This window comes from Triturus cristatus, chromosome 1_2 (assembly GCF_964204655.1).
Source record: "Triturus cristatus chromosome 1_2, aTriCri1.1, whole genome shotgun sequence".
NCBI classification, from domain to species: Eukaryota; Metazoa; Chordata; class Amphibia; order Caudata; family Salamandridae; genus Triturus; species Triturus cristatus.
In genome coordinates this window covers 895,110,636-895,136,927 of record NC_140580.1, presented here as the reverse complement: position 1 = coordinate 895,136,927, position 26,292 = coordinate 895,110,636, and the positions used below count along the sequence as shown (strand labels likewise).

The window sequence follows — 26,292 nt, the reverse complement described above, 5'->3', positions numbered from 1 at the left end:
GTAGCGTTTAGTTCTACTATGCATTAAAGTTCTTTTCTTTTTGAAAATCAAGCACTGGGCAATCATTTATTATCCTGATGTGTGCTTGTTGAATGCAAAGTTCGAGCACTAGAACATTACCTCCCTGAGATGCCTGTGACTACTCACCATTGGTACCACAGAGTGTAGTGCTCTGAAGGTTGTAGAGATACAACAACAAGACAATGGAGGGAATGCTCGAATTAACCTCAGCCACTAGCAATCACTTAATCTGCATACCAGTTGATCGTTTTCCCCCAGCATGTCACTCTAGATAAAGTCTCGCCTTATGCAAATCGGTACTGAAACTGCCCCTCATGGGAACAGACCATCCCGTACTGTCTGTACTTGTCCCAGCTCGCTCAGCCATAGTTGGACAGACTCCGATACATCAGAGGCAAACAACCTCATGGCTGAGGTGCAGTAGTCCCTCCTTGGACTGTGTTCCCATGAATGGGACTTGACCAGCGTTCTTCACACATGTGAAGAGAAGAATGGCGTGGGTCCTTGCATAACAGAAGATTTGACACACAGATTAATATTCTCAAGTAATATACAATGTATTCCAGTTTCCAAAAGAAAGCTTGTTCTGAGGAGAGACTATTGTGTCTTAAAATCCTCTGGCGTTTCAAAAACCAAGTAAAAGTGAAAGCTTGGACTTATGAACATTGATCAAATCATTTTAATTCAGCAAAAACAATGTAAACAGCTGTGAAATGGAGGATGTGAGGAAGAAGGTCTCTTCAGGATGCTACTTTGTGAACCGCCACTGTGATGCTGTCATGTCTCTGGATCATGATGTTTCTGAAAGAAAATAAACAAAGACGTCACACTGAATTTTTGAGCATTTTAGTATGTACTGTTTTTTTATTCTATTCCATTGACGTACTTACAATGTTAGAAAACCATCAGAATCATCTACAATGTCCCTTAATTTGCTATGACTGTTACATTTATAGACCAATTGGTAATCTTTATGTTGACTGGTTATTCATGAGATGAAAACCAAGAGATCCCTTTTAGAACGCTCCTAGCAATTATTATATATAGCATAGGGCCTTGGAAGTGTTTAATGGACTCTGCACTCAGCTGTGGAATGCAATAACGGGTCTTATGTAAATAGTATGGCTACTTCTGTATGACAGTGAAGATGCAGGATGATTTTTCCAGCTGAGAACGCACTCTATCCCATAGAGTTTTTTTGTTAGGTAGCTATGTTTTTAGCGGGGAGACCTAGGGGAAAGCCACTTTACAACTAGCTCTACAATCCTGGACGCTGAGATAGGAAGATTCCTGGTGAAAACATTTAACCCGTTCCATGCGCAGGACCGCCGAGAGCCGTCCTACGTCACGGTGCTCGTGTGCGCAGGATGGCTCACGGCCGTCCTCGCACATGGCAGGGGAAATCCCTCTGGTGGATTTCCCCCCCCCCCCCCCAGACCCCACCAGCCTCGGCAGCTGGGGAAGGGATTCCCCAGCTGCCAAGGCAGTCTGTGTTGTTTCTGTGCAATGAAGATCAGCACGCACGTCACGCTAACTTCATTGCACAGAAACCGAAACTAAAATGAGCCCCGAGGCTCATTTCAGTTTCACTTTCTACGTGCTCAGGGGGCTATCTCAGCCCCCCGAGCATGTAGAAAGACGGGAGACTCCCTAGTGGATCCCTGCTTGGTGGGCTATCCCCAAGCAGGGATCCACCTACTAGGCACCAGGGAGGGAGAAGCGGCCCCTTGGGCAAGGGTCTTTGCTCCCCCATAAATATTTGGCTAAATTCAGTCTTTCTGCCCCCTATGGGGGGAAGAAAGCTCACTAGAACCAGGGATTGTTTACCACATAAATTAGGGGTGGGGGCACGCCAATGCCCCCACCCCAAATGCACAATTGGAGTCTTTCTGCCCCCCCCCCCCCCTGGGGTGCATATGGGGGCAGTAGCCCCCAATCTGCCCCCAGGGGGGCATAAAGCCCACTAGACACCAGGTGAGATATAATTTTACTCGGGAGACTAAGAGGAACGCTGTGGGGTAGGACATTTGTGCCGGCACGGTGATTCCACACAAAAATATTTAGAAAATGTGTTTTTTTCAGCTAAATTTGAGGTTTGCAGGGAATTCTGGGTAGGGAAACGTTGGGGAATCCACGCAAGCCATACCTCATTGGACTCCCCAGGGTGTCTAGTTTTCAAAAATGTGTGGATTTGTAGGTTTCCCTAGATGGCGGCGAGCCCGGGCCACAGAAACAGGTGCCCCCCTCCCCAAAACCAGGTAATTTGAAAGTCTCCACAGTACAATTTGGGCCATTTCCTGTTGCAGCCACTATACCTACCCACACAAGTGAGGTACCATTTTTATCGGGAGACCTGGGGGTATGCTGGGTGGTAGGAAATTTGTGTCATCCCGGTGAGCCTGCAACTTACCCACACAGGAATGTGAGAAAAATTGATTTTTTCAACAAAATTGGAGGTTTGCAGGGGATTCTGGGTAGGGAAATGTTGGGGGACCTACGCAAGCCATACCTTGCGGGACTCCCCCGGGTGTCTAGTTTTCAGAAATGTGTGGGTTTTGTGGGTGTCCCTAGATGACCGCCGAGCCTGGGGACAAAATCAGGGAAAAGATGGAGCGTAGTGATAATAGTAAGAAACCCATGTGTGTTGTATCTAAATAAGATAGACTGGAACGGATACAGGTAGCCGGGGAGGCGGGTGGGCGTGTATAGATCTGGAGCTCTACATGCCAAGAACAGATGCATACTGGTAAGTAGCATATTCCGTTCGAGGCATATGAGCTGCAGATTATACACTGTGCATAGATTATATAGCAGTACCCAACCCTAGAGGCGACCACCAGTATCCGTTGCAGTGGTTTGAAACCGTGTCTTTAGTACAGCCTGGCCCACACTAGCTTGTTGTTTGGAGTGCACGTCTACACAGTAATGTTTTGGGAAGGTGTGCGGTGTTGACCATGTGGCTGCTTTGCAGATGTCATCTAAGGGTATGTTCCCTAGAAAAGCCATAGAAGCCCCTATCTTTCTTGTAGAGTGGGCTTTAGGTGGAACAGATAATGTTCTTTTTGCTTTGTGATAGCAAATGTGTATGCACTTTACAATCCACCTAGCTATCCCTGATTTTGAGATGGGGTTGCCTTTATGCGGTGGAGAGAAGGAGACAAACAACTGTTTAGTCTTTCTGAAAGCTTGCGTTCTTTCTATGTAGTACAGTAAAGCCCTTTTAACATCAAGTGTATGTAGAGCCCTTTCCGCAACAGATTGGGGTTGCGAGAAAAAAACCGGTAATTCCACCGATTGATTAAGATGGAAGGGGGAAATGACCTTGGGCAGAAATTTTGGATTTGTGCGAAGTATCACCTTGCTGTGATGTATCTGTAAAAAGGGTTCTTGTATAGTGAATGCTTGTATCTCACTAACCCTTCTAAGGGAAGTGATAGCTACGAGGAAAGCTGTTTTCCAAGTAAGGAACTGTAGCTCACATTTATGCATTGGTTCGAAAGGCGGACCCATTAGCCTTGTAAGAACTACGTTTAGATTCCACACAGGTGAGGGTGGTGCCCTGGGTGGAATTACTCTTTTAAGGCCTTCCATGAAGGCTTTAATAGCAGGTACTCTGAAAAGTGATAAATGCTGTCTGTTTTGCAGGTAAGCAGCAATTGCTGCTAGGTGTAGACGGATGGATGAGTACGCCAGGTTACACCTTTGAAGATGGAGCAGATAGCATATGATGTGCTGTATGGATACATCTAAAGGGTTGATTGTATTGTTACGGCAGTAAACAACAAATCTCTTCCACTTTGCGGCATAGCATGCTCGAGTGGTAGGACGTATGGCTTCCCTGATAATGTTCATGCAATCAGGGGGAAGATTAAGGTATCCAAATTCTAAGATTTCAGGAGTCAGATCGCAAGGTTGAGCTGAGCTGGGCCTGATTTCTCCATGGTTCTGGGTTAGGAGGCATGGGGACAGGTGCAGTTTTTGATGTGGCACCACCAAGAGCTGTAGTAGTGTGGTGTACCACGGCTGCCTGGCCCATGTTGGGGCTACCAGAATGAGTGTGAGGGAGTGCTGTTGTAGCTTCCTTACCACTAATGGAATTAGCGGGAGAGGTGGAAAGGCGTATGCAAATTTGCCTGACCAGGTCATCCATATCGCATTGCCTTTGGACAATGGGTGTGGGTATCTGGCGGCGAAGCTTGGGCATTTTTTGTTTTCGTGGGTGGCGAAGAGGTCTATCTGAGGATGCCCCCACTTGTGAAAGAATGGGTGAAGAACTTGTGGATGCAGTTCCCATTCGTGCATTTGCTGCGTTTGTCTTCTGAGCAGATCTGCCATGGTGTTTTGTATACCTGGGACGTGCTGTGCCAGGAGAAAGATTTTTTGTGGGATTGCCCATCTCCATATGCTCTGTGCTAAGCGAGAGAGCGAGAGCTGGGGAGAGTGTGTCCCCCCCTGTTTTTGAATATAATACATTGCAGTCATATTGTCTGTGCGAATGAGGACTGCCTTGGCTGAGATTTGTTTCTGAAACGATTTCAGGGCTAGACAGATCGCCAATAACTCCAGATGATTGATGTGGAGTAACCTCTGTTGTAGCGTCCATACACCTTGCACTGTGAGGTGTAATAGGTGCGCTCCCCAGCCGGAGAGCGATGAGTCCGTTGTTAGAATCACCTGAGGAACCGGGTCCAGGAACGGTCGCCCTTTGGAAAGGTTTGTGGTGTTCCACCACTGCAGAGAGCGATGGGTGCGACCGTCCACCAACACCAGATCCGTCAGCTGTCCCTGGGCCTGGTTCCATTGGCGTGCTAGGCACTCTTGGAGTGGACGCATGTGAAGTCTTGCATGAGGCACTATGAAGATGCAAGATGCCATCATCCCCATTAGTTTCATGAACATTCTTGCTGGGAGAGAGTGCTGAAGAAGGAATCTTTGGCGCAAGACTTGTATGCTTGCGATTCTGGCTGAGTTGGGATAGGCTATGGCTCTTGAGGTGTCTATAGTGGCACCGAGGTATTGTTTTGTGTGAGACGGTATCAAGTGGGACTTTTGGTGGTTCACCGTGAAGCCTAGCTGGTGGAGTAGTTGGATGGTAGTGTTTGTATGCTGCACACACTGGTGGTAGGACGCGGCTTTTATGAGCCAGTCGTCCAGATAGGGGAAGACGTGAATGTTCTGTCTTCTGAGGTGTGCCGCCACTACTGCCAGGCATTTGGTAAACACCCGTGTTGCGGTTGTGACCCCGATGGGGAGAACCTTTACCTGATAATGTTGGCCGTCCACCACAAATCGGAGGTACTTTCTGTGAGCAGGGTGTATTGGAATATGAAAGTATGCGTCTTTCAAGTCCAGTGTAGCGAGAAAGTCGCCCTGACAGAGGAGTGGGAGAACTTGTTGGAGAGTTACCATGTGAAAATGGTCTGAATGGATATATGCATTTAGAGGCCGGAGGTCTAGAATGGGCCGTAGGGTCTCGTCCTTCTTTGGTATTAGAAAGTACAGAGAGTAGACCCCTAAATTTTGCTGATTGACAGGGACTTGCTCTATAGCTTGTTTTTGTAGGAGGGAGAGTACCTCTTGTTTCAGAAGTGTGGTATGTTCTTGTGACATCGCACGGTGTCTGGGTGGAATGTTTGGGGGGGTAGAAGTTAGTTCGAGACAGTACCCTGACCGAATAATTTGGGTCACCCATTTGTCTGATGTTATGGTCTCCCAGGTTTGAAGGAAATCCTGTAGTCTGCCCCCGACCGGAGTGGAATGGTCTGGGGGGAGCGGGGAAAGTCATTGTGTGGGCGGTGTGGCAGAACGGGCGGTGTTGGTTTTGCCCCTGCCTTTATTATTGTTTCCTCGATATCCACCTCTTTGATAGCCCTTTGTGAAGGTATTTTGAGGAGGGGACTTATAGGATGTGGAGGCGTTATCGGAAGAGCCTCGAAAGGAGGAACGGCGAAAGGAGCGTCTAGGAGTGTGTGATTGTAGTGCTCCCATGGACTTCGCCGTATCTGTATCCTTCTTCATTTTTTCCAAGGCTTCGTCTACTTTTGGGCCAAATAAGTGTTGTTGGTCAAAAGGGTGGTTTAGTATAGACGCTTGGACCTCTGGTTTAAAGCCTGAGCCAGGCGTGGCGGCGAAGCAGAACACTGGTGTTTATAACCCTGGAAGCTGTGTCTGCTGCGTCAAGGGCACATTTAATAGAGGTGTTGGTAATAATCTTTCCCTCTTGTATTAGTTCATTAGCCTTATTTTTATATTTCTCTGGGAGGTGTTGCATAAGAGCCTCCAGTTCATCATAGTGTGCTCTGTCGTAAAGGCGCCAGCAACGCTTGCGTGTTGGCGATGCGCCACATATTGGCAGCTTGCGAGGCAGTGCATTTGCCTGACGCGTCTAGGAGCTTGGACTCCTTATCGGGTGGCGGAGCTTCACCTGATGACTTAGAATTAGAGCGCTTCCTAGCTGTGGATACCACTAATGAGTCTAGGGGCGCAGGTCCTTTAATATAGGCAGGATCTGTGGGGGCTGCCTTGTATTTCTTTTCTATTCTGGGGTTTAAGACCCTAGCTCTGACGGGGTCTTTGAACCTCTGTCGCATGTTTGGTCACCCCCTTAAGCATGGGTAATATAGCGGTAGATTTATCTGCTATGTCAAACGTGTCAAGTAGGAAGTCTTCCTCAACTGGATGACTGTGTAACTCCACCCCATGATAATGTGCCGCCCGTTGTAAGAGGTGGTGGAACCCCAGGGAGTCCTCTGGTGGAGATAGCCTGGATGGATAAAGATCATCCTGAGGCACATCTGGGACATCTGGATTGTGATAATCCTCCCATGGGTCAGGTGTTGCCGTGGGAGTGGGGTCCTGCGGGGCATCTGTTGGATAATAGAATGAATCCCCTTGGTCATCAGGGGCTGGAGACGGGGTTGGAGAGCGATGAGGCAAGGGTGGAGAAGGTGGGGGCGGAGATGGAGGGAGATGGAGGGAGTGGAGGAGGTGGAGGTGGTGGGGAGGGTACTCTGAATGGGGATGTGGCAGAGTCCTTCCGTTTTGGTGGTGGAGGAGGAGCTGGCTTGTCTAAATGTCTTTTCTTGGAAGACAAAGTCAAATGTCCAGTCTTTGGATCCTTGGTTAAAGTCTTTTGAAGAGGATCTGGCGTGGAAAGCTCCTCCGGCACCGATTCCTCTACCGGTGCCGATGTTTTTGGAACCGAGGGCTTCGTTGGTTTATCCGCGCCATGCTTTCTCGGGGCCTCCGATTTTTTTTCGGTGCCGAGGCAGGCTTCGACACGGAAGCGTCGGTGCCGAGGGACTTATGTTTGGTCAGCACCGAGAGGCCAGGTTTCGACACCGATGGCTTCGGAACGGAGCTGGTTTTCCTCAGCGCCGAAGGGTGTTTTTCGGCGCCGCTAGGAGGCTGGCTCGAGCCCGAGCCGCCAGGAGACTTGTGATGCTTTTTCACCGGGCCCAAAGGTGGGGTGATGGAAGCGGTATGCTTGGTTTTCCCTAGGCCCGGGGGCGAAGGGGTAACCGGAGTCTCTTTCAGTATGGGTGCGGGAGCGGGAGGGGGTAGAGTACTCACGACCCTCTGCGCCGGTGTGATCTCCTCCACGTCGGAGTCGTCGGCTTCGGAAGCGCTCCGAAGATGTCAGGTGGAACCGAGGTCGATGAGTGCGCCATGGTGCGTCGAGCTCGTCGATCCCGAATGGTCTTTTTCGATCGAAAAGACTTGCAGGCGGAGCAGTCTCGGGCCTCGTGTTCGGGAGAGAGGCAGAGGTTGCACACCTGATGGAGAACGGTGTGGGGAAATTTAGACCCACATTTTGGGCACTTCTTGAAGGGAGTCCTTTCCATCGGCCGAGACCGGAGTCGAGGTAGGCCCGAAGGCCGCTGCCTGGAATCGAGGAAGTGCCGAAAAGAGAGATGAAGAAGCCGATTTTCGTCTGAAGAGTCTCGATGGACGAGGATTTTTCGTCGAAGGTCGAACTGGAAAGGTTCGAAGCCGGAGCACGAAGTATAACATCCGAGCCCGATGGCGGAAAAAAACAATCTGAGGATGGAGCCGAAGCCCATGCGCAGTACGGACCGAAGGAGGAGTCACCGAAATCGTGACTTCCAAAGACTGTCCAAGAAGAAAAACAAACTGCAAACATCCGGGCCCAACACCAGATGGCGATCTATGCACAGTGTATAATCTGCAGCTCATATGCCTTGAACATGTGTTTTTTTGGACAAATGTTTAGGTTTGCAAGGGATTCTGGGTAACAGAACCTGGTGAGAGCCAGTCAAGTCACCCCATCCTGGATTTCCCTGGGTGTCTAGTTTTTAAAAATGTATAGGTTTGCTAGGTTTCCCTAGGTGCCAACCGAGCTAGGGTTCAAAATCTACAGCTAGGCACTTTGCCAAAAAAGGGTCCGTTTTCACTGTGAAAATGTGGCATCTCCATGTTGCGTTTTGGGCCGTTTCCTGTTGCGAGCACTAGGCCTACCCACACAAGTGAGGTACCAATATTCTCGGAAGACTTTGGGGAACGCAGGGTGGGTGGAATTTTGTGGATCCACGCAGATTCCAGAACTTTCTACCACAGAAATGGGAACAAAAATGTTTTTTTTTTTTTTTTACAAATGTTTGGGATTGCAAGGGATTCTGGGTAACAGACCTGGTGAGAGACAGTCAAGTCCCCCTATCCTGGATTCCCCTGGGTGTCTAATTTTCAAAAATGTATAGGTTTGCTAGGTTTCCCTAGGTGCTGGCAGTGTTAGGGTTCAAAATCTACAGCTAGGCACTTTGCAAAAAAAGGGTCTGTTTTCACTGTGAAAATGTGGTGTCTCCACGTTGCGTTTGGGGCCATTTCCTGTCGTGGGCACTAAGCCTACCCACACACATGAGGTACCATTTTTCTCGGAAGACTTTGGGGAACGTGGGCTGGGTGGAATTTTGTTAATCCACGCAGATTCAAGAACTTGCCACCACAGAAATGTGAGGAAAATGTGTTTTTTGGGACAAATGTTTAGGTTTGCAAAGGATTCTGGGTAACAGAACCTGGTGAGAGCCAGTCAAGTCACCTTATCCTGGATTCCCCTGGGTGTCTAGTTTTCAAAAATGTAAAGGTTTTCTATGTTTCTCTAGGTGCCGGCAGAGCTAGGGTTCAAAATCTATAGCTAGCCACTTTGCAAAAAAAGGGTCTGTTTTCACTATGAAAATGTGGTGTGTCCACGTTGCGTTTTGGGCCGTGTCCTGTTGCCGGAACTAGGGCTACCCACACAAGTGAGGTACCATTTTTCTATGAAGACTTTGGGGAACGCTGGGTGTGTGGAATTTTGTGGATCTATGCAGATTCCAGAACTTTCCACGACAGAAATGTGAGGAAAAGTTTATTTTATTTTTTTTACACATTTTTAAGTTTGCAAGGGATTCTGGCTAATAGAACGTAGTGGGAGCCAGTCAAGTCACCTCGTCCTGGATTACCCTGCGTGTCTAGTTTTAAAAAAATGTATAGGTTGGCTAGGTTTCCCTAGGTGCCGGCAGAGCTAGGGTTCAAAATCTACAGCTAGGCACTTTTCAAAAAAAGGGTCAGTTCTCACTGTAAAAATAAAGTGTCCATATTGCGTATTGAGCCGTTTCCGCGGGCACTAGGCCTACCCACACAAGTGACGTACCATTTTTATCCGGAGACTTAGAGAAACACAGAATTGTAGAGCAACTGTTATTACCTATAGACTTTCGATGCATTTCTGCCTTCCAAATGAAAGACAATGTGTAAAAAAGAAGTAATTTTTTAAAATGACCTATAATTCTCATGCTAGTATGGGTACTCACAATTTCGGAATTGTGCAAATATCTACTGTTTCTAAACTCTATATTTTGTTGCAAATTCAGAAACACATAGGTGTCTTCCATACCAATTCTTACATGTATATATTTTCCCAAATGAATTGCTTATACCCGGTACATAATAAAAAACCATTGCAAGATGCTGCTCAGTTTATTGGCTCTGGGTTTGTCGGGTTCTTGGTGAACCTACAAGTCCTATATATCCCCACAACCAGAAAGGTCCAGCGGATGTAATGGTATATTGCTTTCAAACAGCTGTCATAATTAGAAGTTACAGGTGAAAATGTTGACACAAATGGCTGTTTTTTTCAACTAATTTTCTATTTTTCCTATACTCAACGGTTAGTTTCTATAAAGAAACCTTGAAGGATCTACACAAATGACCCCTTGCTGAATTCAGAATTTTGTCTACTTTTCTAAAATGTATAGCTTTCCAGGATCCATTATTGCTTTCATACCCATTTCTACCATTAACTGGAAGGAGGTTGAAAGCACAAAAAATAGGCTATGTCCCAGAAAAATGACAAAACTGTGTAAACAATGTTGGTTTTCTGACAAAAGTCTGCTTGTCCCTGAAAGCTGGGAAGATGGTGATTTCAGCTCACAACCCCTTTTTTGATACCATTTGCAGGGGAAAAAACCAGACGCTTTCATGGGTAGTCCTTTTTCCCCATTTCTCCCCCAAAAAACCAAAATTTAGCTGTATTTTGGCTAATTTCTGGGTCCCCTCCAGGGGAATCCACAAACCCTGGGTACCTTTAGAATCCCCATGGTGTTGGAAGAAAAGGATGCAAATTTGGCGTGGATACCTTATGTGGTCAAAAAGTTACAGGGACCTAAGCGCGAACTACCCCAAATAGCCAAAAAAAGGCTTAGCACAGGGGGTGAAAGGCCTAGCAGCGAAGGGGTTGTTGTTGTCCTGTGAGAGTTACATTGAGCTGAATGTAAATGACCTCAGGTGAGTTCACAAATGGAAAATGCTAGATTGCCATTAGATGAAGTTCTAATATTTCACAAGAGGCCTTCTTGAAGCGAAATGTAATCCCTAAACAGAGTACCTGGGGTCGAAGCGATCTGTTTTGCTTGGGATACGGGTAGTAGGTTTCACTGTTCACCCCCAAGAAGAGGTCAGTGCCCAGGAAGGAGGTCACAATCTTTTCTCAGCATGTGTCAAAATACTATGAAAGTTGATCAGTCTCTGTAGTGTACCTCCACTATCCACGTCCATAGAGGAGCTTTGTTCTCTGCTTGCTCTCAGACAGTGAAAGGGAACCTCTAGAAAGCCATTGCCTTCTCTTCCCACTTTATACAACATTACCCTTGAATAAGTTGCATGAGCAATTTCTGAAACTACATAAATGCTATTACATACATGAAGCAGATGCCAATCCTCAAAGGCACCCTCTTTGTGTGCTGAGCACACTATACAAATACAAAAGCAAGTTCACGAGAGAGCACCAAATGCACAGCACGTTAAAAGGTTGAGGAAGGAGTCTGCACTGGTTTGCTCAAACATTACTTTCATAAGCGCTGGTTAGTGACAACAGGCAGTGAAGCATTTGACGTACAAAGTCAAACATTTTATCTGTAATCATGATCTTTGGTCTAATGCTTAATTGTGGCTCGATCTATCGACTCCCAACTCAATGCACATGACACACAAGTCTATACTGTTGTTACAATGGCATCTACTAATACTAACTGTCCATATACGGAATTCTTACTAGCCTAGGAAGACTAACCTACCACACATAGGCAAAAGCAGCAATGTGTTGTCTAATGGAAAAAAATCAATTATTTGGCAAAAAAGAGTGAAATATATGGGCAGGGTATGTTGTGGAATTTTTTCACAGCTTCAGGGCTTCAGACATTCTCACCTAAAGAACACCACCGTTGTATAGCTTAATTCTTTTTTGCACAGCCTCTGAAATGCTTAGGTGCCACGTGACGACCAGGGTTCTGCAACTAGCATGTAATGGAATATGTTATTGCAATCAGTTGAGTCTGTAGTGTTACAGAATCACATGCTGTACAGTCTTTTTCCACCTAGTATTAAGTTTGGAATATAATACGTGATTCTTAAAAGAATGCTTTTGATCATGCAGCAGATGACTCGTAGGCACGTCCTGAAAACCACAATGCCCTGAGACAAAGACGCATCCTTAGAGTGTGGGTTTACCCCTGCTATTGGGAACATGATCTGTGTTATGAGTGCATTATGCAAAAATGAGGTCAATTTCCAGCGGTCTTGCATTCAGGGAGAAGGGAAGGTGATTCTACGATGCTACAATTTGAAGCAGGAGTAGTTTTAAATCACATGCTGCATATAGACTGCCAAGTAGTGGAATTCCTTATTTAAAGTGATGTCTTACAGAAGTAGAGGATGTGGTCTGGAAAAGTATTTAAAGAACCATTTGATTAGTTTGCACTTCCTTTTTAGCTTATATATAAGTATCGTTACTAAACGGAGGACCATTTGGCAGCTTTGCAAATGTCAATTAATGAGATTTGGCCCAAAAAGGCCATCATAGAATACTTTGTGGAAGCTCGGTAATGTGTGTTTGTCTCTAACACAAAGCTGAATACATGTAATCTATCTAGCCATTCCAGCACTGTAAACAGCATATTCTAAATGCAGCTGGTTAGTCTCTCTAAATGCATGTGTACGCTCAAAATACTTATCTTCTTGTGCCTAGAGAGTGTAAATATCTTAGCAAGTGTTTGTGGTCTTGTGAAAAAGATTGGTAGCTCAATGGACAGGTTGCTTTGAAAACATTTGGCTATAAACATGGGATTACTTTATACAGTTACCATGCCTTTGTGCAACTGAAAATAAAATTATTCCACTGATAAAGCACGTGACTCACTCTATGTTAAGATGTGCTTACAACTAAGGGAAAAGTTTCATGAAAGGAACATGAATAGAATGTATTGGCTGAATATATGGTCCCATAAGATGAGTTAGTACAACATTCAAGTTACATGCTGGTCCTGGGAATTACCTGGGAGGGATGATTCTCTATAAGCTCTGCTACTGGGTCTTTGAAAATGGACTAAAATTCCCTTGGTTGCAAGTATGCCACAACTGCTGCCAAATAAATTCTTACAGATGTGTATTGAATTTGATCTTGTACTGACACTTGTAAAGGTCTTGCTGAAAACTACTATCGTACGGTTCCTACAAATTCAGTAACGCTGTGTGTTTGGACAATATAAGCTTCAGGCCAATGGGCACTATGTTCACTCATACCTTGATGCGGACCTTGTTCCTGGCTACCTCACAGTGCCCCATCTGGACCCCTAAACCTCATGGGGTACCTGATGGTGTCTGCAACCTCAGAACATGACAACCCTCATTACCTCAAGCAAATTGTGAAAACAGATTTACCCTTTCGTTGTTATCTCAGGCATGCCCAAAGGGAGACACAAGAAGTACACACATTGGCCTTTCAAAAATTTACTGAAGAAATTAGATTCTTGTGTAAAAATATGTGCACTGTGAGGATTAGTAGAAGGAAACAGCGCACTGTAACCAGCATTACAAGAATGGTGAAAAAGATTAATAATTCAACCATTAAACTGGTGCAGTGAGTATAAGAATACATATAATTGTACTCCTATCTAGTTCTTCCTAGAGAGCATAGGGTGAATGTGGTTATGCCAGATACCTTGGAGTGGTCTAACTACCCATTTACCTGTGTGCATGTTTCATCTCAAAGTCAGTCTGGTGTAGAACAGGCCGCCGTCCCTCTCAGGATACTGATGAGATTCAGTAGGCTGGAAATCCGGCACGGGTGACCAAGACAATCCATAGAAATGCTTCTCTGCTTAACAAAGGCTCAGTGCCGTTTATATAATAAAGAAGGGACCCATTCTCACTGTGCCTGAATTCAGATCCTGATGGTATTGTTGATACTACCAAGTCAGAGCTGTCTCCAAACAGACAACAATATACAAGGGCAGTTTGCGCAGTATAATTGGTCTTTGGACACAATGTACGATAATATGATAATGTGTCTAGGAAGAAATGTATCTCTAACGAAAACACTTGCTAAGTACACTATCACACTGAAGCATACATGCAAAATGTGCTAAAAGTCATCACCTAAAAAGGTGTCAACTTTTAAACGTGAACATGTCGAAAATAGGAGCATTTCTGCACAGGCCCCATCAACCTCACGACAAGCACGGAAAAGAACAAACTTCCACTTGCCTCGCTCGGATACTCCTGTAGAAGGCCTTATAACTCGCTTCAGAACAGTATGTTGCTCGTGGAGCTTAAGATAACCAGACTTTTAAAATCCCAGGTTTCAAATCGCTACATTTAGTGCTTCTGGTTATAGGTCTAGGAAATAGTCCTTGCTGCTGTGACAGTAGACCCTTTATCAGGAGTGATGTTAAAAAATATATATTTTTATTAACAAAGCTTGAGAGACCATATCATACAAAGACAAAGTCATGAGTACATTGGTTGCCATATACAGAGAATCAGTGTCATCATATTCTTGGATAGAGCAGGCATGCTTGTTACCCCCGAACGTGCCGCTATTCTTCCACCCCCAGCCCTCTATACCTCCTCCACGGCATCCACACCTTTTCCCATTTCTTAACACCCCCCTACTTTTGTACACGGTTTCCTCCCTCTGGCACCAATTGAGATCCCGTTTCCATTCCTCCACCTGCAGGGGTGCAGGCGCACCCCAGGCTCTGGCAATATTGCGCTTTGCCCCCCCCCCCGCCGACAAGGCCAGCCATAGACCCACGTATCTGGACCAGTCTGCATCGCCTGTAATCATGAATAAAAGCCATTTTGGTTCTAATGGCACAGGCTCTCCCACAACCTCCGACATGACTTCCATGACTTTCCGCCAGAATACTGAAACCTCGGGACATTCCCTCAGAATGTGTATGAAGGTCCCTTCCTCCCTGCACCCCCTGATGCCCAGCGCGGACAGAGCCCAGCCCCAAGAGAATAGGTGAGTGCGAGGATAGTATGTGCGATGGAGGATCTTGAGCTGCACCAGTTGAAATCTGACGCACATAGCCACTTCTCTAGGGCTCTGGAGCACCTCCTGCCAATCATCATCCAGAGCTCCCAGGTCGCTGACCCAGGCCTCCCTAAGAGCAGCAAGGGGATCCGGGAGGTTGCTAATCAATTTGAGGTAGATCGTGGAGGTGGGTTTCCACTGGATGGGGTCCAGCAGTAGCCGGTCCTCTAGCGGGAAGTAGTCTGGAATGGAAACCCCTTGCTGGATAGGAGTGCGCAGAGCTTGCAAAAGACTCAGGAGTGTGTATTGCTGCGAATCGTGCATATCGTACTCTTTTTGCAGGTACTTAAATGTGCGAGGAGAGTCCCCCTTCCACACGTCTCCCAAGTATTCAATTCCTATCAATTGCCAGCCTTTGAACCCCGACAGCGTGGCCACTTCCCTTAGAGGGTCACCCACCCAGAGTGGGGTTCTGCCCGTCAACCTCCCGGCCCAGTCCAACAGTTTATTGGTGTCCCTCCAACATTGGACCACCACTTTGGTATGCTCCGGCCAGTCTGGGCGCGACAGATGGGAGTACAGAAGGGGTTCAAAATTGCCCTGTGGCATTATTGTCCTATCCACTCTGTAGGCTGGCTCTTCCATCCCTACATATACACAGTCATTGATCACCTGCATCTGCAATCCCTCCATCGAAGACTCCTCTATGTAACTTATGTAGAGCAATTCTCAGCGACCCTCCCGCCCACAGCAGAGTCCACACTTCCTGTGATATGTGCTTGAAGATAGTCGGCAGAATCTGAAAAGGAGTGTTCTGTAATGTATAAAGAAGCCGCGGTAGCATCAGCATCTTAAAAAGAGCCACCCGTCAAAGAAGTGAGAGTTGAAGCGAGCGCCAGTGGCTAACATGCAGTCAGACGACTCATTTGAGGCCCCAGATTCCTCGCAAGGAATTCTTTGTGATCCCTAGTAATGTAGAGAGGGATATAGGTGTGACTTTGGCATGTTGATAGTGTTTGACTCTTGGAATCTGGTGGTGTAGACGCGAGAGGAGGAGGAGAAGGGGGAGCTCCAGACGAGCTGAGCCGAGAGCAGCCAGTGAACCAGCAACCCAGTACCCCAGCCAGTGCCCGAACAAACCACAAACTGCCAGGGAAGACCTTGAAAGGTGGTCAGTGGGCCTAGCAGGCTGTGGGCAGGGTCAGGCGCAAGGGACCTAGTGGATAAGGTTGCTGGCCGTCATTTGGTGGTTGGCAAACGCTAGTGTCGGTGGACGGAGGTAGTGGGCAAAAGGTGGGTGGAAGCATGTAGGGTTGAGTAGTATCCCTCTCCGCGACCACACTCTCTCTCTCCCAGTGATCTCCGGACGCCGGTCTAGCCCCTGTCCAGCCTCCGCGGTCACCTCTGCTGCCCCATTTACGTCACCCGCCTTCCCCGCGATACCCACTAGCCACCTAACTAAGGAGCAGAGAGCAAGGTCCCTTGAGGGAGAATTGCCACTAGTAGTGGCTGGAGAGGTTTGTGGTGTTAAGTCCCCACACGGATAGTTGGTTGAACCCTGTGCCGTGGAAGCGGCTCAGCCAGGCTTGGGTGCGGCTTGACACTAGGTGAGCTTCCCCCCTCCCTCCTCAACAGAGCAGTTCAAGAGGCCAAACAGACGCTGAAGAGATCAACCCAATGGTACAATGCTCCAAATGGCATTCTGGCCTAAACACTGAGTAGCTCCTAGAATGTGCCTGCCCCCCCACCCCACCACCTGCCTCAACACACGAGGGAGCAAGTGGCATCTGGTCACTTTCAGGAGAGGAGAGGCCTGAACAAAATCACACAATTTAAATCTGACTTAACCAAGCCAGACAACCCCATCAAGATCATTTTTACCTATACTAGCAGGCACATTCAGTAGGTATCACATCTCTCTCACATAACATCCAGAATTAGATAAAGCAGATATAGAGAACAAGCCTTAGTATCCAATAAAAGGAAGCAGGAGGCAAAGACCGATGAAATAGTGTTGAAAAGGACAGCTAAAGGAGCAATAGCCAAGAACTCCCCATTGGGCAAACATTACCTGGTCGTAGAGAGGGACAGATGTAGCAGCGTGCCCACAGGGTAAAGACATAGGGGAAGCTGGCCAAAATCCTGGATGGTCTAAAGGACTGGCTATTTCACACCAAGCATTGAAGGCGGAAGGGGCACAGTGTGGGCAAGTAACAACCAGCCCAATGAGACGGAGGTTAATTCTGCCATTAACCTTAAACCGTTTACTCAAGTGGCATCTGATCTCACAAGTAATTGGAACAGCGTGGTATTAGCAGAGAATCGCTCTCAGATTCCTCGGTCAAATATTGCTGTGATCTTTAAGAACCAATGTCTCCGTAGCTGGTCCTCTGTGATTGAGCCGATTGCGGCAGAATTATGTAGCGATTCCCCCCCCCCACAAGGTGTTGGAGACCACAGTGGACTGGCACTCGGCCCAGACAACTCCTGTACAAGTCATAAGCCTGACCTAGTTACCACAAAAAGTCCACAGCACACACTCTGCTCTTTACCAGTGTTTAAGGCCAGCAAAGCCCAGGGTAGAACCTGCTGGAGGACAGTAACAGCATAGACAGCCCCAGTCACATGCAGATACTGGAGGGTGGCTGTGCAAACACCCCTCTCCCCAAGGCCCCTCCAGAGTGGTGCCCAAGCCGAATGGTAGGGATGGAAGACCACAATGCAGGCATTTAAAGTGTGACGGACACTAGTAAGTTGTAGGCAGCACTTTTGAATTCTATGCAAGCGACGCTAATGGCACAAAATGTTCTTGCAAGGAGCTGGTTGATAAGATGGTGCAGCTTCCAGTGATTTTGGAACGAATACTAGGAGAGGTTAAAGCGAACACGGTTTCAAGGGATGCTCACTCAAGCCCTCCCTTATGTGTTACACCAGTTGAATTTGCTGCCAATAGATCCCCAGGACATCAGTATCTCCTTGATAAGAGGGTTTGAAGCCTCCCCACCTGCAGACCCCGTAGGTGATGGGGCAGGTCAAATGGAAGACCCTAGCCCACACCGGAACCCAGTTTGTGCACCTAGCCCACATCATGATGTAACCCCAGCACGAACCCATATGACAAGGAGGGAACGGAAGCGAGTGGGGAAGGGCAGGAATAAAACTGTCCCTAGGCCTGCCTGAACCTTAATTGCAACCTCAATCTGGCCACCTAGGGAGAAAGAGCCTGGCTCAGTGGAGCCTGTGCCAGCAAATAATGTAGGGTTCTACCTGCATCAGAGGGAATCCCGCAAGATTAGGAGGGCAACAATGGCGGTAGCTCAGTAAGAAAGCTCAAGGCAGTGGCGATTCAAACCACAAACAACATAGACCTCATTTACTCTGGAGGGTAGGTTGGCATCATGTAAGGAAGCAGTCCCCTGTAAAAGGGAAGGGGTGCCCAGCAGGCCACTCGAGTCTGTAATCCTGGATCAAACATCAGGCAAGGACTACATCAAAGCTGGCCCCAGCCCCTCCAGGCTATGGGACAGGCCTTGCGGCATGTGAAGACCAAATGATCTTAAACGTTTACCTACTGAGTATAACAACGAGGGGCGTTGGCTCCTTTGGATCCCAGAATTCAAATCCAGGGGCTCACAGGACGTATTGAATTGCACAAGTGTTTTAAAAGTGATAAGAGCATTACTAGGCCTAGATCATGTGGTATTAGATGACATTCTTTCCATAAAATTTCTACCAGCTAGAGGAAGGCAGATCTCGGAGCCTACGCTTGCTACATTCTCTGCACCGGATCTGCCAGCACAGGTTCGAGAGAAAGAAACTGCTGAAGTCCTGGGGCACAGAAGTGATAGTGTTCAGGGGAGGCTGTACCCACACCCTGATAGAGCAGAGGCACTTCACCAAGGAGGCAGACCCTTCAACATCTGTTCTGAGGAGGTGCTATGGGGGGTCATCCCCCAATGGTGCAACCCTCAAGTGCTGCAAGGAACTCCCGTTTAACTGTTCAAATAAGCAGAAGCGAGGGACCAATCAAGCAGCGAAGGACTATAACAATGCAAGCTTCTTAGACTGGCTGGAGCTGGTTGATGGCTGCCCTATCCATGGCACCAATCAGTATAGATTGAATAGTGGCTCAACTAGTTGCCAATGTACAGTGTGGCTTAACCCTCTTTTCTTGGAATATGGGGGGTCTGCAGACAAAAGGAACCCTCCGTAGGTTAATGTTCCACTTATAGGGTTTGTAGAACACAGCAAAATGGATCAGAAAAGCAGTCCCTTTGGAAGGGCAAACGGGGGCTTGACAGTTTACGTAAGCTCCAACCTGTAATTTTGTTACCTGCAAAGGTCACAAATTTAAAACTGAATGAACCTTGGCTTCTGGCCTTGTGCCTGGATAGATGAGCTCAGCATTCATGTGAATCCCTTGTGTTTGTGAATGTGTACATCAATCCTAAGAGGAAAGCCGCAACAGCAGATACATTTGCCACATACACGCTGCAGTTAAAGAATGTGTTACCATTTGTACTGTCTAGTTAATGGAGATTTTAATTTAACATTGTTCCACAAACCAAGTGAGGAGCATGTTGAGGCAATTAGGCCCCTTCCAGACCAGAGTTTGCTGTGGAAATTAGGTCAGGAATAAACTAGCCAGAGTGTGTAAGTTATCCAGCCTTATCGTCCCGAACAGCCGCACACCCTGTGATATTCTGCCAACATGATGTGGACCTCCATAATCCTCATGTGATTAATGTAACTTTTTACACATCCAACCTTATCGGAGAACACCTGAGGAAATTCCACTTGGAACTGCTCAGTCAACGTATCCACTAACCTGACCTGCACTTGAGGAGTCAAGTTAGGATCAAGAAACATTTCCATAAGTTTCTGGTGAGGCCAGCTCAAAATAGAATCCCCCTTAACAGGAACATATACTTTTCCCAAAGCATGATTCCCTTGAAAGTCAAACTCTGCAACAAAGTAACCTATCAGTTCCACAGGTTTCCCTCCATAACCATAAGTCATAACATCAGGAGGATTGAGAGTGATGTTCCCTTTGAAACAAGAATCTTACTCCTCATCAGAAATCAGGGTCAACTTGGCCCCAGAGTCCATTATCATGACTACATAATTTATTGTGCTTTGTACATGTGGGTTCACATCCCATCCTTGTCACCAGCATGGAAATCCAAGTGTCAAGAAGGTAGGAAACAAATACTCAAAGCAAGGTGTAATGAAAATGTCTTTATTCCATGAAAGAAACTCCAGCCACCACCAACTGCTACACATAACTCCTCTTTCCAGTTTCCTTAACAACTGTTTCCAACTCAGAACTCTCTCTCTCCATAGAGAAGGAGTTTGTCATGGAGACTGGGTTATAATGAAAACATATATCCAAGAACATATGACACCTACCTCCAAATATATACATTACCACAGACACTAGGTCATCCAGCAAATCAGTCTCCTATCTAAATTACACAATGGTATACCATTCATTATACAACCGGGCGGTGGCTTTTAGAATAACTCACCGTCAGGAGAGCAACCACCATTCACAGGAAATCTTGATTGAGATCACCAAGCGTAAACATAAGCCCGCAACAGCCCTGTTGGGAGCTGTCCACACTGAAAATCGCCCACCGTGGTGTTCCAGCACAGTAAAAGATCTGGCAGAAGATGCTGTGGAATCCCTTAACTCCATTGGGGATCCCAACCCAATATCAGCCTGGGAAACCTTTACTGATTACTTGACAACTAAAATACCCAGCCAAATGCGTGAACAACGTGGCGCAGGGAACAGTAAGGTCCCAGTCATGCAGACACTTGTCCACTTGATGAGAACTAAAGTTTGCAGAATGTACCAGTTTGCAGAAAGTACCAGAGACCTACTACAGTCCCTGCGAAAGTAGAGAAGGTTACTGAACTGCCCGCTTAATGGTCAAATGACTCGAAGAAATTCTGGAAGATGATCAATGACATTGATAAAGGTCCAGGGCAGCTCCCAATGCAAATATGAGTGAGGATGGCTGGGTGGAGCACCTGATGTGACATCTCAGAGAGTATGCATGACGCAGCTGGGCTAGAGTGGTCACAGGTGAATAACCGGGTAAATTATGCCACTAGAGTACACAGAGACAGCAATAACCAAAATCATCGAGAAATCCCGTTCTGACTGCGCCCCCGGCCCAAATGGAAACCCACAAGCTCTCTTTAAGCATAACGCTTCACATGGCCCAAGTTTTTTTGTCGGGATGTTTAACACCATCCTGACTTAAGGGCCTATCCTGGAAAGCTGGAAAGGTCAATTATCCACTTAGACTTTAAAGGAGGAGCTGCCTCAACAGCAAGTTACTACCGTTTAATTGCCCTACTGGACGTAGACCTCAAGTATTTCTCAACCTTGCAACTTCAAGACCTAGAAGCATGGGTGTTAGATTGAAGCAGACTCCCGCCGAACCAGACACTGTTTACGAAGAAGCAAGGTACACTAACAAACCCCATGGAAGTAGGTCTAATCCTCAGCAGAGAAAAGGCCACTGGCACGCCGCTATATGGGTGCTTTGTTGACTTTAATGAGGCATTTGACTGTGTTCAACGTGACAAACTATAGGCAAAACTCCAGCAGTAGTGAATTCCGCCTAACCAATTCAGTGCTATCAAGCTGCTTTAAACAGACACTTGGGTCAAAATTAAGATCATCTTGTTAAATCGCTGTATCCTATATCATCGCAAATGGCACTTCAGTGGAGCTATTATTGATGAGACACCCACTTACGTCTATCTCAGCGTTAACATAGACTCAAGGGCTTCGTTTGTGCCCAAAAGAGAGGCAATTAAAGAAAAAGTCCTAGCCCTATATTTTGCGTTCTCAACATTAGCAAATCCCTCAATAGGCACAACCTCCAACCACTAGCTGCAGTAATAAAGGCAAAATTGATACCCACCCTTTCTTACAGGGACGAAATGATGACAGGCACAGAGGCCAGTCTATTGGGTAAAATAGAAACAAGAACCTACAAGCAAGTATTTCAGCTGCCGAGATCAGCATTGCCTGCTCAACTTAGGCTGGAATTTTCATTGACAAAGCAGGCTCTTGCTAGGCCTGGAGCATTTGGTAAATGTTCTCATAATTTGATATCTGCTGCCAAAAGTTCACTAGCTAGCCTGGTTTGTTCTGAAATTAACCTCCAAAGAGGAAAGGGTGAATATATAAAATATCTCTAAAAAAGTATTGAAAAACTTAGGCTGAGGGGCTATGGAGCCTAGACACATCCACCAAAGTATTCATCAGAGCGCTAAACAAAACCACTAAGCTGCAAAGCTAGATGGAGGGTAAAGGAGCAGTGGCTACACAGACACATGGGTGGCTGGTGCTTAAATCTAATGACGAGCAGAAGGAGCTCCCCCTACTGGAGGCCACTTATTCCCTGAAGGTCAAGCACAAACTACTGTTGCTGAGATTAATAGAGGTCACTACTCTGGACCGCATACCAAATTGGCAGGAAGAAGGCCAAAGAGGGGACATGAAATGTTTGTGTAAAAGACAAATAGGATACTGCAGCATCTGCCCTCCATATAGGCCACCAGCGGAGAACCCAGTGAAGGAAGGAATTTAAGGAATTAGGACCTGCAGAACTGCAGTAACAGTCATTAAACCCACTGAATACAATGCTCTACATCAGTCTGGTGCACTTTTTTTTTTACATTTTCAAGGTCCTCGTTAAGGAGAATCCCCATGTTCAGTTAAGGGTCAAGGCTGTTGGCTAAGAGGGGTTCCCCCATCAGCTTATGAAAACTACCCATATTACGGCGGGCTGCTAGGGAGAATCAAGGCTCATCGGTTCCCTATCATACAACACTGGGTGTTGGTGCCTGTACAACTAGACACTTGCACTGTACGTGTAAATTTGCACATATGGGCAGGGCTCAGTTAACTACGCAATGGCAAAAGGGTAAATTGCTAGATATCCCTGTTACAAAATTCGTAACACCTGGTGCCATTTTTTTTATTGTGTGCTCCTGTTTACTCCCTAGCATTTTATGCCATATTGGGTGTTGGCCCTACTATTATCAGACACGGTCGCACTTTTTTGTAATTCTGCGCATATGGGTAGGGTTCTTTTAACCATGCAAAATTGACCTAGCACATGGATCAAAACCGTGCAACAGTGTCACATCAGAAATTTAACTTTTGATAGACTCCAAATCTCTTGGAGATAATTACTCCACTCGTGTTTTATTCTTTTTGAGCCAATATCTTAACTCAAAAATGTTCTTGCCAATGTCTTTTACAAATCTGAGGTAAAATTCAGTTAACGGAAGAAAGACCTTGCATCGTCCTTGCATGTAGGTGGAAGCACATTACTAATAGATTTCAGTAGTTCTGTTTTTTTGGCAAAATACTAGAACTACTCAATTGAAGTCCTAGATATATACCATTTTGAACTGCACTTACAAGTTCTTAATTCTGCAGTCAATCCTTTGCTTTCTAACACATGACATGAAAACTCTTCATCCTCTACTGGAATTATTTCCCCAACATCGCTGAAGAAATAGTAGGTAACATCACTTGTGAGTCTCTTAAGTGGCTAAGACGGTCATTAAAGGTTTATACTTAAGTCGAACTATATTTTGTTAGCTAGAATAAGGATTTTTATATACCAGGCCGGACTATGAATTCTTGCATACTTTATTAAGACAAACAATACATTGTGTAAGCTTATTGACCAATGGATGATTTGTCTGCGGGGTGTGCATACTGTGAAATAATGGTTGCCCATTGTCTGTTTGTTAACTATTTACACCTGTGTAGCTGTTTGGTAAAACTCAGAAAGACAGTCTCCACCCAATTAGCACTTCGGCCTACCTCTTGTGAGTTTTACAATTTAAAAGTGCGAGGACAGTGGCTAACTAACACATTTTAAAACCTGTAACGATATTTTAGCTGTGAGTGTTATTTATTTTTAAAATAGATTAGGTTGTGTTAATCATTTCAAAGTATGGCTATGGGCAGCTTTAGATGCCTGGAAGAACTATGCCTTCTATTCTTATTTAGCTGAGCTACATTTCATGTGTATGACAAGTACATGCGTGTGATAAGAGGTTGTTAGTGTGAGCCAGTGGAGTGAGTGGACTGAATGATTGCTGCACAAGATGGAGGTCAGAGGCAGTCTGGTAGACAAACAGTGTATTACTAGCATTCCTGACTATTTTTATGATACAACCACTGTTCCCTCTAAGATATGCGCCTAGGCGGCAGCGCACACGGATGTCAATCCTCATGAAGGGGGCACACTGTAGCACACATTTTAAAGGAGAGACCTTTAAGGTCTAAGTGGAGAAATCTGGCAGAAAAGAAATTAAAACAAACAGGGCTAACTAAACCTGAAATGCAATCTTATGCATCTGTGGATGCAGTGATATCCATCGTAATTGGAAGTATTTTACTTTAATTGCCAACAGATTGGAGCGCAACAACAAACGCTGCCAAATATGATGGAGATCTCCCCATTCACAGATGCAAAGGATTGCTTTTGAATATTTTCAGTGCTCAGACCCCATATTGCATTACTAGGGCTGATGGAGGAGGTGGGGGGGGGTTCGAGGGCGGAGAGTGCATTCCTGGGGATGGCATGTTTGGTTGCCAAGCGAGATGTGGCCCGTGCCTGGAAGAAAAAACAACCACTGACTGTTAGAGGTTGGCGTGCAAGAGTGGACTGGTGTGCGCACCACAAGAAGCTTTTTGCGGCCTGTTGTGCCCTGTAGAAGCAGGCAAGGAAAGGGGGGAAATGGTGGGACTAGTATGGCATAACCATATGATGAAGTGCGGTTACCTGAGGTTAGTGCTGGAGCGGGGTACTATGATGTACTTGTATGTGAATCAAACATTGTACTATGCTATGCCATGCCTCAAACCTTTCGATAAAGTTGGTTATAAAAAAAATAAAAATATATATATATTTTCTGCGCTCAGCTCTTCTAAGGGCCATCACCTTTAATTTGTTAGGCCGCCCACCTGCACAAAACTTTGGGATTTAATGAAACATCCCATGTTAATCAAAAAAAAAAAAGTATGTGGAAATTGAATTTTCGCTGTAACTTTCAGTGAAATTGAAAGAAACTAGCAGATTTTAGAAGACCTATGAGCATACAATGAGGAATCAACTTCACTGCACGCTACTGTAAGATTTCCTTTTCCACATAGTTTTTAGGGTCGAGCCTGCGAGCACATGCATTCGCTTGCAACACTTCCTTGCTGCCTCCTAACTGTCCAGCACAGCCCAAACGTCAGTTCCCCTTGTCTCGGTGGAGCAGGGACCAAGCACAGATTAATCAAACTTAATCAGTGCCCATCCACTGCTCCTGACGCGATGGTACTATTTCTCCTCCCCCACCACTCTCCGTTCTTCCCCTCACAGAAGAGTTGCCGGCCATTGTGCGCAAAACACGAGGGAGAACTAATGGACTATTTGGAAGCTTAGGTGATGGTCCACTGCAGTCTCTAGTGGGTCAAAGCCTGGGAGAGGTCTCTGTCATGCAACTTATGACCCCCAACTTTCAGCTTTATTAGTCTTTAACCTTCAAGATAAAGAGATCATCACGTACGAGTCCGTTCAGAGGTCAGTTGTTTCTGTATGGCAGCAATACAAATCTTTATATGTTGACTTTTAAATAATAAACACACGCCAACTTATTTAAAGTTACTTAATTTTTTCTTAAAAATATGAACACAATTTAGCACGTTTTAGCATTGGATAAATGCAGTATTACCTAATAATCATTTTTAAAATCTTAGTTTTTTTTTCTTTGTTGCCTTGTGTGAATTGAAAATAGACCGATAAGGGGCCACCATGGCATGGCGACTCACATTTACCAATATTTGAGATATAGACGGCTGTTAGTTTTTGTATATCTTTCTTTTATGTTTTCAAAGGGAATACTTAAACACAGAATGCGTTAAGAACTAGACTGCATTAACTCTTCTGAATGATTCGGGCGGCCATTTTGGTTGCCTGACTGTGATACCCTTCATAGCCTCTGGGTTAAAAGTGTGTCTGGGGTCAAGACGAAGAGAAGGTTCACGTCTAATTTTCTGGCAGAATCTGTGAAAAAGAAAGGTCGACCCACTTGGGCAGAGGTGAGTTGACAAAATTTCCATACGGATGTCTGGCTCGCATCAGAGATTAGCTCTCAGAACTTTTATCATCGGTGTGTTTTGCTCCGCAGTCTGCTAAATTCTTGAAAGGAATATCTGCATTTTTCATCTTAAAACGAATATGTGCTATTTGGTTTATTTCACCTTTTATTCCCAGATCAGATTAACAGCTGAAGAGCGGCCACATTTCTGACATTCCTTTGCAGCAAGATGAGCAGAGGCATATATTTCCCTCGACAGTGGTCATAAAGACAGTTGTGGTTTGATGAGATCCTGTCAGCAGTGGACAGCCTGTGGTGTGTCCATT

The 26,292-nt window shown here is 45.9% G+C and overlaps 1 protein-coding gene across 2 annotated transcripts in view; it reads right to left on the bottom strand.

Annotated features, from left to right (window-relative positions):
• Positions 1-677: 677 nt before the first annotated feature.
• Positions 678-26,292, bottom strand: part of LAMTOR5 (late endosomal/lysosomal adaptor, MAPK and MTOR activator 5) — a 67,912-nt gene continuing 42,297 nt past the window's right edge. For both annotated transcript variants that reach the window (XM_085615269.1, XM_085615273.1), the window contains exon 4: positions 678-822. In XM_085615269.1, coding sequence (XP_085471395.1) covers positions 762-822 — 61 coding nt within the window. In that variant the 3' untranslated portion in view covers positions 678-761. The remainder of the gene's footprint in view (positions 823-26,292) is intronic.